The following is a 12,176-nucleotide window of genomic DNA, read 5'->3' on the forward strand; positions in this document are numbered from 1 at the left end:
TCTCTTGAGTTCTTGTGGCTAGACCAATCATAACATTGACACAAGACAGATTTACAGGAGAAAAAGAAAAATTTAATTTGTGTGCACAGAGGTCGCAGAGAAATGGAACCTAAGAAGTGGCCAAAGCAAATAGCTTTTTACTTTGTAGACAAAGAGCAATAAATCTGAGAGGGAGTGACAGGGCAAAGAAACAGGTTTGGGTGTTTAATTAGTAAGGAATTTAAGCAGAGTTTGGACTTGGGTAATGATTTAATGAAGAAATAACAAGTGTGCAGGCTTCTCGGCCCTGAATCCTGTCTCTGGTGATAACAATATCTTTCCAGCTCCCAGTACAAGAAGGGTACCTTTCATGTGGAAGATATATTTCCTGCTTTCAGGGATTCTAGAGAAGGTAAAGGTATCATTCTTTGCATTAGCTGTTCCTTAAGTAATTTTAATTCAAACTAATCATCATGCTATTGAAGCCTATTTTGGGCCCCAATACTACTATTCTGGGACTTCCCAGGTAGCATTAGGGGTAAAGAATCCAGCTTCCAGTGCAGGAGACATAAGAGAGGCGGGTTCAGTCCCTGGGTCAGGAAGATGATCGCCTGGAAGAAGGCATGGCAACCCACTCCAGTATTCTTGCCTGGAGAATCCCATGGACAGAGGAGCCTGGCGGGCTACAGCCCACAGTGTTGCAAAGAGTGGGGCACGACTGAAGCAACGAGTGGGGCACGACTGAAGCAACTTAGCACGCACTACTATTCTAGCTAAAATGTAAATAAAATGGTCTCCAGTATTAAAGCAGAGAAAGGAACAGCTAACTTAGGCTTACCCTCTAATGCTCCCAGAAGCTAATGGGAATTATCACTGAATATTGAAGGTTTATCATGGGAAAAAATACTTGTATTTTTGTACTTGCCAACATCAAGATGAAAGAGGATGAATGGTAAACTCACCATTTCTCTTCTTCTACTTGCACTCCTACGGACTGGAACTTACTGGGTGCTTTATTTCCCCCTGTTTTCTCAGGTTCTTCAGCATCATCCACCTGAAGAAATAGCCACAAGTAGAGGTGCTCTATTTTAGTCATCTTTCTTGAAAAACAAAGTCTCATTTCATTAGAAACATCTGTAGTATTGCTGGAATGTTTGGTGATGCATTCAATCTTTGTGTGTTTGATGAACAGCATCACTACATAATTAGCGTGCACTTTGACTCTGCTGATCTTAGTAAAATGCAATTTTGTTCACTCCTAAGTTGTCCAATAAATGTCTGATTCCTGCAGAGATTTGTTAGGATGTACTTACTTGTGAGCACTATATTGGGAGGAAGTACCTCATGGGATGGGCTTCCCTGATAGCTCAGATGCTAAAGAATCCACCTATAATGCAGGAGACCCTGGTTCGATCCCTGGGTTGGGAAGATCCTCTGGAAAAGGGATAGGCTACCCACTCCAGTATGCTTGGACTTCCCTTGTGGCTCAACTAGTAAAGAATCTACCTGCAATTAAGGAGACCTAGGTTGGGAGTATCCCCTGGAGAAGGGAAAGGCTACCCACTCCAGTATTCTGGCCTGGAGAATTCCATGGACTACAGTCCATAGGTTCACAAAGAGTCAGACACGACTGAGCGACTTTCACTTTCACCTCATGGGATTGTGCTTTTTAAAGTTTTGAATTTGCACATAACAAAATAGAAAAGAAGGAAGAAATTTCACTTACTGTAGTTAGAATTGTTGATACTGGGATATTTAGCTATAAACTTATTAAGATAAACTCTAGAGTACTTCATTTTTTCCCCTTTAAATTAAGGAATTGGCTTTGGATATCACTTCATTAGCTTCTAAATAGCTATGTGTATGTTATAATTCATATAGAAAATATATCTAAATATAACTGATAGCTTATGTGACAGATCAGACCCAACCCAAATATGAAACAAATTTTGTGACTATTCAGAGCAATTAGTTTTATTCATCTTTTTTCTTAGTAAATTATTTCTTTTCTAAATATAAAATTTAATGTAAGTCTTATAAAACTGAAACACAACTACAGAGTCTGAGAGCCACAACTAGTGAAGTCCATGTGCCTAAAGTCCGTGCTCTGCAACAAGAGAAGCCACTGCAATGAGAAGCCCACGCTTTGCAACTAGAGAAAGCCCACATGCAGCAACAATGACCCAGTATAACCATAAAAAACAAAAAACACCAGGATGCTCCACGCCCTAAGAAAAGGAGAAAGAAAGGAAGCAGAGGTCCGAGGATGGGAGAGGAGGCTGCTGTTTCCTGTTCTAGGCTGGCCCCCACATCCAGACGCATAGCTTATTTGCATCAAAGTGTTGTAATCTTCTTAAGCTTTAGTCATTGCCAGTAAATTTATCTCTGACTTTAATCCCCTTAGATCCAAATATTGACAAATGTCACCTCTCTCATATAGTGTGTGGGGTAATCTATTTAAACTTTTGAAGAGACACTTAAAATTTTGAAATATGTTGCAGGATTAATTAAATCTCTTTCCTGAAAAAAAACTAAGAATGCCCATGGCAGATGGTACAATTTTAGCATTGTTTGGATAATCATCATCTTAAAGGAGGATGGGCTTCCCTGGTGGCTCAGCTGGTAAAGAATCCTCCTGAAATTTGAGAAACCTGGGTTTAATCCCTGGGTTGGGAAGATCCCCTGGAGAAGGGAACAGATACCTATTCCAGGATTCTGGCCTGGAGAACTGTATAGTCCATGGGGTCATAAAGGGTCAGACCCCACCATGTGACTTTCACTTCACTTCAAGTTATTATCACTGTTACTTTTTTGCTCATCCCCTGGTGGCTCAGATGGTAAAGAATCTGCCTGCAATGCAGGAGACATGGGGTTGATCCCTGGGTTGGGAAGGTCCCCTGGAGGAGGAAATGGCAACCCAGTCCAGTATTCTTGCTTGGGAAATATGGACAGAGGAGCCTGGAAGGCTACAGTCCATAGGGTGGCAAAGAGTCAGACACAACTGAGTGACTAACACTTAAAGGAGGATAATACTAATAATAACAACTAAGCCCAATATTTACTGAACCCTTAGTATGCCAGGCACTATGCTTGAACTTTACATATATTGTACCCATCAGTTTCTGTTATAACCTATAAAGTACCAGTGCAACAGCAACTATTATTATTCTTATTTTCCACATGAGGAAACTATTAAGTGATTGGCCTAGGTTCACACAGGTTGTGAAGTAAATGATTATAATGTTAACTATTAGATATAGATTAAATTTAAAATGTTGGAAAAGATTTGAGAATTCTGACCCTAAAAAGGTAAACTAGGAGAAGGAGTCCGAGGACTTAGTAATAATCTCACGTATTTGAGGGATTCAGATTTAAGTTGGATTGCAGTGTAATGAAATTTGATGACTATTTTGTAGCCTAAATTGTAGTTTACTTGTTCCATCGCTAAGTCATGTCCGATTCTTTGTAACCCCATGGACTGCAGCACACCAGGCTTCCCTGTATTCCACTATCTTCTGGACTTTGTTCGTGTCCATTGAGTCAGTGATACTATCTAATCATCTCATCCTCTGGCACCCTCTTTTCCTTTTGCCTTCTATTATTATTCTTCATCAAAGAAGCTGTATCACGTGGTCACACTAAATGTGAAGGTGTAGGGATCTTCCTGATGCTCCAGTGGTTAAGACTTCAAGCTGCCAATGTAGGGGCATGGGTTTGATCCCTGGTCAGGGAACTAAGATCCCATGTGCCATGTGGCATAGCCAGAAGATAAAAAAAATAAACTAATTAAAAATAAAAATAAATGTGAAGGTACAATCTAGGCTCTGTCAACACAAGATGTGTGACTTGGGTTCTCATTTCTGGGGTAGAGGTGATCACACCACCTATACCAGAAGGCTGCTATAGGGGCTGGATGAGACAACCACGTAAAGCATGCAGTCCTCTCATATAATTTCTGTAGCTGTGAACAAAGATTCGAAGAAGAGCAAGAACAATTCTTTGGCTCACTAAAATATCCAGATATTCAAGAAGCAGTGCAGTCTCTGAAACAAAGTCTTTGTTCTCAATATTTTTTGTGAATTTCAGAATAGTTCCATCTTACTGGCTAATAATGATAATAATACAAGTTGGATGTCATATAGTGCATGAATGCTTTATAATTTGGAGAGTTACTGAACTAACCAGCGGACCTAGGAGGTGATAAAGATAGAAGCTTTTAAACAAAATGAACAATAAGACTGATAAATAATTACCTTTAAATTATATTGTTAAGTGAAAAAAAAAGGCAAGATATAGACTAGTGAGAGGTATATGCTGCTAATATTTGGGTTAAAAAAAAAAGGGTATAAATAAAACATGTGGTTGACTATGTGCAAAATAGGGCTTCCCTAGTAGCTCAGCTGGTGAAGAATCTGCCTGTGATGCAAGAGGCCCCAGTTCGATTCCTGGGTCAGGAAGATCACCTGGAGAAGGGATAGGCTACCCACTTCAGTGTTCTTGGGCTTCCCTGATGGCTCAGACAGTAAAGAATCCGCCTGCAATGCCTGAGACGTGGGTTCAATCCCTGGGTTGGGAGGATTCCCTGGAGGAGGGCATGGCAACCCACTCCAGTATTCTTTCCTGGAGAATCCCCATGGACAGAGGAGTCTGGTGGACTATAGTCCACAAGGTCATAAAGAGTCAGACATGTCTGAGCGACTAAGCACGTGTGCAAAATAACCCTGCAGGGAGATGCAAATATTGGTAATATTAATTTTCTCCAGAAAGGAGAACAGACTGGCTATTCCTTCTCCCCTGGAGAAGGAAATGGCAACCCAGTCTACTATTCTGGCCTGAGAAATCCCATGGACAGAGGAGCCTGGCTGGCTATAGTCCATGGGGTTGCAAAGAGTTGGACACGACTTAGCAACTAAATGAACAGCAAAATGGACAGAATATAAAATTCTCCATATTAACCTGTTTTAAGTGTCCATTTCCAGTGGCATTAAGTACATCCACATTGTTGCACCACCAGCAGCATTATCCATCCCTAGAATCTTATTTCATCATCCCTAACTGAAACCCTCACAAAAAGCTGCATTCTGTAAACTCAGTCCTCCAAATAACCCTAGGTGGGCTATATTAGAAAACAGACTCCGGAAGATGAAATAATTTGCCTGGGACAACACAGAGGAGGGACCTCTGCTCTTCCCCACTCCTCAAAATCCTCTGGGCGATGGGAGGGAATCAGCTCCTGGAATGTCGTTGGGGTGAGGGTGGGTGGAGGCTGGCTCCAGACCCTGGCCTCCTGCTAGGTCATCTGGTCCCAAGCCACCAGTGCTACAAGTTCTTTTAGGAAACTTGACAACTCGTGCCATGGTAACCTGTAGGTTACATAAAAGCATTTGACTTGTTGCTACCAGAGAAAGTCTAATTGCCCTTTCAAAGTGGATGCTGCAGAGTGGATGGCGAACATCCATCATCGCTGTGAAAACGTACCCCATGCCTGCTCTCAGATGTGCCTTAGAGTTGGTTCAGCGTGGACAGATTTATTGGCCACCATGTCAGGAAGTTATTATTCAAAGGGCACCTGCATAATGGTACAGCACAACAAAAAAAAAGTGGGGGGGAAAGAATGCCTCTTCTACGTGGATGGAAGGAACCTTCCAGCAGGGTAAGCCAAGCTGAACTGATCAGCCCAAGGATCAGTCTGATCTTATCACCTGGCAGCAGAAAACACTGACGTGAGCTGAGAAGTCTGCCAGAGTCTCTGCCTTTTTAATGACATGCATGATTAAGCAACCCACAATCACACTGACCCTGGCACACATTCTTCCCTCACGATGCTGTGATGTGAGTTATTGCTTTCCACACTCTCCGTCCCTGTTGGTTTCACTGGTCAGCACTCCCACATCTGTGTGAAGTAATTCCCATTTTTGTTCTCATGTGGTTACTCAGTAGCATCAAACACACTGTAACACCACCCAGCAACCCAGGTTTTTCTTGGATGCCCGCTCTTTTTTTGAGACTCCGAATGTGCATCAGGAATTGAGGGCACTTCATGTTTGATATTGCGTCCATGTTTGTTTAATTGTCGTCCCCTTGTCTTACAACATTCAATTTGAAGAACAAAAATAAAAGCAGCTAATCAACTATTCTTCAATTTTTAAAAAATGGAATATTTTTGGGGAAAAAATTGCTAATAATGTCTATAGACAAAACACTTTCATAATTTTTTTGATCACTTTTTTTTTTTTTTTGGCCACATGGCTTACAAAATCTTAGTTCTCTGACCAAGGTTTGAACCTGCACCCGTGGCAGTGAAATCATGGAGTCCTAACCACTGGACCACCAGGGAACTCCCTAAAATTACATTTAACTTAGGGGAGTCCAGAGCCAATAATTTGAGAGTCTGGTTCTACAATAGCTATATCATCCAAAATGGCAAGAGAGCAAATCTGGGAAAACAAAAGTTTACATTTCTTGATTTTGGGTTCCTATTTCAAAGGACAGAAAGTGAAGTTGTTGGGACTTCGCTTGTGGTCCAATGGTTAAGAATCCGCCTGCCAATGCAGGGAACATGGGTTGGATCCCTGGTCCGGGAAGATTCCACATGCTATGGAGCAACCAAGCCCCTACACCACAAGTACTGAGCCCGTGCTTCCCAACAAGAGAAGCTACGGCAACGAGAAGCCCTGACACGGCAAAGGGAGAGTAGTCCCTGCTCACTGCAACCAGAGAAAGCCTGTGTGCAGCAACGAAGACCAGAGCAGCCAAAAATAACTTGCTCAGTCGTGCCTGACTCTTTGCAACCCCATGGACTATACAGTCCATGGAGTTCTCCAGGCCAGAATACTGGAGTGGGTAGCTGTTGCCTTCTCCAGGGGATCTTCCCAACCCAGGGGTTGAACCCAAGTCTCCCGCATTGCAGGCAGATTCTTTACCAGCTGAGCCATCAGGGAAGCTCCCCAAGATATAACTAACTAATTATTATTATTTTTTTTTTAAAGGGAGGCAGTTACCTGGATCCCAATGGACAGGCATCGGTTTTTCTTGAAGTGGTCCTTCTTCCTGTCCTCTGCAGTGACGGTGGCCATGGCGGCGGTGGTGGTGACAGTGGTGGCGTTGTTGCCCATGTGTTGACTCGCAGGCCCGTGGATCTGGGCATTGGCGGCTTCGATGGCGGCTGTCAGAGCCTTCATACTGTCCAGGCTCTCCGTGGAGTTGCTCAGTCCAGACTGGCTGATAATATCCCCTCGCTGGCCCTGTCCGTCCATGTAGGCATCCTGGGCCGACTCTGTGCTACTCTGGGCTGTGATAGAAATGAAAGGTTTCGTGGTAGTTCTGGGTGGGACTGGAGGTGGTGTCTTCTTATATGTTGTAATGCAAGATGACACTGGAAGACAGCGAAAACAAAGACACTGATTTCTGCATGGGTTTTAACTGCTGATACTGTAACTGACACCCGTTGGATATTAGGGCCCATGAAACACATTAAGACATTGAACGTGAAAGCAGGTCTGTTAATAGACTAAGGTCCCTGCTTAGGGGGCAGATGTGGGCCTCCTCTAAGGTGACACCCCCCGCCAAGACTGCAGGAGAAAGAGATGAAAAACACCAGATCTCTGAGGTGGAAGTTTCTGAAACGGAGATTAATATGAACCGACATAAAACAGACAGGACTGGCCATCTGTAGAAATCTTCCCAGGCGACAGGGAACCCTGAGAAATAATGAGTAACACAGATGAGGCCAGGGGCAGTCTGCCTTCTTGGGAAAATATTAACCCCAGCTAACACTGAACAAAGTAACTCATGGAGAAGATTCTGATGGTTCATAAAGAACATTGGAAAAAAAAAAAAAGAACATTGGAAAAAAGAAGAAAAGCAAAGAGGTTGTGAGCCTGTGTGTTCTAACCCTGAGAACAGGGCAAAGTGCTGGTGGAGGGGGCTTTGGAGGGGGAAGGAGAGGGGGCTGGGGAGGGGGTGAGCTGAGCACAATGTCATGCTGCTGCTGCTGCTGCGTCGCTTCAGTCATGTCCAACTCTGTGAGACCCCATAGACGGCAGCCCACCAGGCTCCCCGTCCCTGGGATTCTCCAGGCAAGAACGCTGGAGTGGGTTGCCATTGCCCTCTCCAGCACACTGGCATAACCTCCTGCAAATGGTGTTCACCTGCACTCAGATCCTCCTCCCTTTCTTCCTGCCTTTCTTTTCCTTTCTCTTCCCTCCCCCCCTCCTCCTTTCCTTCCTTCCCTTTTTTGGGTATATGCTCACTATATAAACTTGTGTTCTGAGTTGTGGTGTTGTTTCTGAGAGGGAGGACACTGCACGTGCATCTCCTATTATAAAATATGTAAAATATTGTAAAAATGCACCCGCTAGTAGGAGATCGGACTTCCCTGGTGGCTCGGATGGTAAAGTGTCTGCCTGTGATGTGGGAGACCCGGGATCGATCCCTAGGTCAGGAAGATTCCCTGGAGAAGGAAATGGCAACCCACTCTAGTACTCTTGCCTGGAAAATTCCATGGACGGAGGAGCGTAGTAAGCTGCAGTCCATGGGGTCGCAAAGAGTCGGACTTGACTGAGTGACTTAAATTTCACTTTCACTTAGTGGGAGACCAGTCCTCAGGCAGCCCATTAGGAGCCGGCTCCCTGAAGTGCTGTCCTTCAGGAGATGTGATTAGACCGGGTGCCTGAGTCTGTGCAGCCACCAGCCACCCTGCAAGCATCTGAGGATGACGCCTGGGTCTTGAGGAAGCTGGATACACTATTCTCAGCTTTGCATGTATGGAGCACGATGGAGGAAAACACAGAAATGAAGGAAGTTTCGAAGTGGGAACTAGCCCCTCAGTAAAGAACGAGTCCTTAACCAGCTTTCCACAGACCCCTTAAAAAGTGGTTCAGACTATTGTGTTCCCATCACTTTCTCCCCCAACTCATTCCCAACCCCACCCCAGCCTTTCCCTTTGGGACTGTTGTTAACACTAACACCAAATGCCAGCTAGTTACCCATGGTTCTAGCTGCCACTTGGGCCATCTAGTTGAATGAAATACTTGCTTCAATATTCAGGGTGTCTCTTGAGATCACTAAAAAAAAAGTGTCCTGTGATGAACAGTGAACAGGAAGATTGATTTTCTCTGTCCTGCTGTTCTGCTGCCCTGCGATTTGGCGTAATTTCCTAACCCATAAAAGACAGGGACAGAGATACTTGACTACTTCCTAGGGGTCGTCTGAGAGTTGAAGGAAGAGGAAAGCACACATGTCACATTTTGGTATCGTGTGCTCTGAAAGCGGAGGCAATGAGAATAATAGACATGTAGCCGCAGATTAGTTACCTGGGGCTGGCAGAGGCTCCCCCAGGAAAACCTTCCATCCGAGCTCTGCGTGAATCACACATCTTTACATTTGAACACAGCTCAGCAGTCTGCACTCCATCCTCCACAGTTTTTAGCTAAGGTACCTGAGAGATAACAGGGCCAGCAGAGGCTCACTGTGGCCAGTGGAGGCAGAGCTGGAACAGGACTAGGCTGGGCTCAGGTTCCCCATGAGCACAGGGAAGCCAAGGGATGCAGACAGGTGCATGGTTGATGGCTCCCCTCACTCGACTGATTTTCCTGCACTGTAACCACAAGGGAGCTACTGATTCCCAGGAAGTTTGGAGGGGACAGCACTCAGTGTCACTTACTCATCTGCAGACCAGAGAGGGCGGGACAGGGAGTGACCATCATTGGTGTGTGTTAGTTACTAACACACACTAACACACATTAGTGTGTGTTAGTCACGCAGACGTGTCTGACTCTGTGACTCCATGGACTATTAACTTGCCAGGTTCCTCTGTCCAAGGGATTCTCCAGGCAAGAATACTGGGGTGGGTTGCCATTTCCTTCTCCAGGGGATCTTTCAGACCCGGGGATCAAACTGGTGTCTCCTGCATTGCAGGTGGACTCTTTACCGCCCGAGTCACCATCTGATCTAAGAAAGTAGATCATCTTGGGACTTTTATAGTGTGAACTCATTATTTTGTCAAAATCAGTTCTCCACACATTCTGCCCACTGATACACCAACAAAATGAAATGCCACCTTCCAACATCAGATGTCTGATATTCTGAATAATCTTTTGATTGCTTGTCAGCTATCCCCCGTTTCCTTTCAGCATGAATAATCAAAACAGGATAACACAGCCAAATACAGTATCATATCATTTGCTTTGATTTATGTAAAAATCCTGCCAGGATGTGATACCTGTGATTTGGGGGGTGGGGAGTGTCTCATTATTCCTAGAGTGATGATGGGGTTGGCTACACTCCCCACAGGGCCAAATGCAACTTGGCGCCACCTAGTGACCATTATCATCTCCTCTTCCATGTCAACAGGAATCATGTGAATGATTCTGGAGGCTGACCACCTGACCTGCCTCCTGAGAAATCTGTATGCAGGTCAAGAAGAGACAGTTAGAACTGGACGTGGAATAACAGACTGGTTCCAGATTGGGAAAAAGGAGTACATCAAGGCTGTATATTGTCACCCTGCTTATTTAACTTATGTGCAGAGTACATCATGAGAAATGCTAAGCTGGATGAAGTACAAGCTGGAATCAAGATTGCCGGGAGAAATATCAATAACCTCAGATATGCAGATGACACTACACTTAGGGCAGAAAGTGAAGAAGAACTAAAGAGCCTCTTGATGAAAGTCAAAGAGGAGAGTGAAAAAGTTGGCTCAACACTCAGAAAACTAAGATCATGGCATCTGGTCCCATCACTTCATGGCAAATAGGTGGGGAAACAATGGGAACAGTGACAGACTTTATTTTGGGGGGCTCCAAAATCACTGCAGATGGTGACTGCAGCCATGAAATTAAAGGACACTTGCTCCTTGGAAGGAAAGTTATGACCAACCTAGATAGCATATTCAAAAGCAGAGACATTATTTTGCCAACAAAGGTCTGTCTAGTCAAAGCTATGGTTTTCCAGTAGTCATGTATGGATGTGAGAGTTGGACTATAAAGAAGGCTGAGTGCCGAAGAGTTGATGCTTTTGAACTGTGGTGTGGGAGAAGACTCGAGAGTCCCTTGGACTGCAAAGAGATCCAACTAGTCAATCCTAAAGGAAATCAGTCCTGAATATTCATTGGAAAGACTCATGCTGAAGCTGAAACTCCAATAATTTGGCCATCTGATGTGAAGAACTGACTTTCACACTTTTCCCCTGGTAGTCCAGTGGTTAAGACTTTGTGCTCCCAATGCAGGAGGCCCGGGGTTCGATTCTTCATCAGGGAACTAGATCCTACATGTCGAAACTAAGCATTCACATGCCACAACCAAAGATCCCATGAGACAACGAAGGGCAAAGATGCCTCCTGCAGCAACAAAGACCCAGAGCAGCCAAATAAATATTTAAAAATATATAAAGGGACCTAAATGGTATTTCTTCATTGCCATTAAAAAAGAATTCAATAGACATGGTCTCGTGACCCAGGAATATGGATCTCACTAAACCCATTTGTTTGATAGTAAGACTGAGGCTCAGGGCAGGTAACTAACTTCACTGAATCATGCCACTCTCAGATGCTCTGCTGCTGCTGCTGTCGCTTCAGTCGTGTCCGACTCTGTGAGACCCCATAGACGGCAGCCCACCAGGCTCCCCCGTCCCTGGGATTCTCCAGGCAAGAACACTGGAGTGGGTTGCCATTTCCTTCTCCAATGCATGAAAGTGAAAAGTGAAAGGGAAGTCACTCAGTCGTGTCCGACAGGGCTTCAAATCCCATCTCTTCTTGTTCAGCCAAACCACCTGTGTTCATCCGCCTAGTAAACCTTCCCTGAAACACCATGTCCAGTAGAGGACAATGCTCTCCAAGAGGACCTCCAGGAAACTGCTTCTAACTCAGTTGTCTGGGTCTAAGGTCTGGAGGATGACTACATTTGGAGTGGTCAGCAAGGGGTGCCCAGCTGCGACCTTAAAACGCGGCAAAAGAAGAGAAACTGCACAAAACCAAAATATACACGGAAAAATCGCTCCCTTGTTGCAAAATATTTACAGCTTAACGTTTCCAGGCCACCCAGAGTGTGGTGGTCAGCGGTCTGCGACCTGCCGGCCCCACGGTGAGGAGACGGCGATCAGAGGGCTTCGGGGGACTGGGGACGGGGCGCAGGGCTCCTGCGGGGCGGGGGGTGGGGGCAGGGCTTCTGCTGGCCTCTTTCCTGGTTAGTTTTGGCTCA

General features: G+C 44.9%; 1 protein-coding gene and 1 long non-coding RNA gene across 21 annotated transcripts in view; one reads left to right on the plus strand and one right to left on the minus strand.

The window, feature by feature from the left end:
* LOC133237625 (uncharacterized) overlaps window positions 1-12,121 on the plus strand; it is a 36,130-nt gene extending 24,009 nt beyond the window's left edge. The window contains exons 2-3 of one of the 2 annotated variants that reach the window (XR_009733277.1): window positions 6,969-7,850; window positions 10,333-12,121. This is a non-coding gene — a long non-coding RNA (uncharacterized LOC133237625). Of the gene's footprint in view, window positions 1-6,968; window positions 8,252-10,332 lie in introns of those variants that run through there. The other variant, XR_009733276.1, reaches the window with a different exon arrangement.
* DLGAP1 (DLG associated protein 1) overlaps window positions 1-12,176 on the minus strand; it is a 784,377-nt gene that overhangs the window by 48,742 nt on the left and 723,459 nt on the right. For 15 of the 19 annotated variants that reach the window (XM_061399850.1, XM_061399851.1, XM_061399861.1 and 12 more), the window contains 2 exons: window positions 6,981-7,354; window positions 942-1,033 (listed from right to left, as the gene is read on the minus strand). In XM_061399850.1, coding sequence (XP_061255834.1) covers window positions 942-1,033; window positions 6,981-7,354 — 466 coding nt within the window. The remainder of the gene's footprint in view (window positions 1-941; window positions 1,034-6,980; window positions 7,355-12,176) is intronic. The other 4 variants (XM_061399853.1, XM_061399852.1, XM_061399858.1 and 1 more) reach the window with 1 other exon arrangement.

The sequence above is a fragment of the Bos javanicus genome, chromosome 24, assembly GCF_032452875.1.
Source record: "Bos javanicus breed banteng chromosome 24, ARS-OSU_banteng_1.0, whole genome shotgun sequence".
Lineage (NCBI taxonomy): Eukaryota > Metazoa > Chordata > Mammalia > Artiodactyla > Bovidae > Bos > Bos javanicus.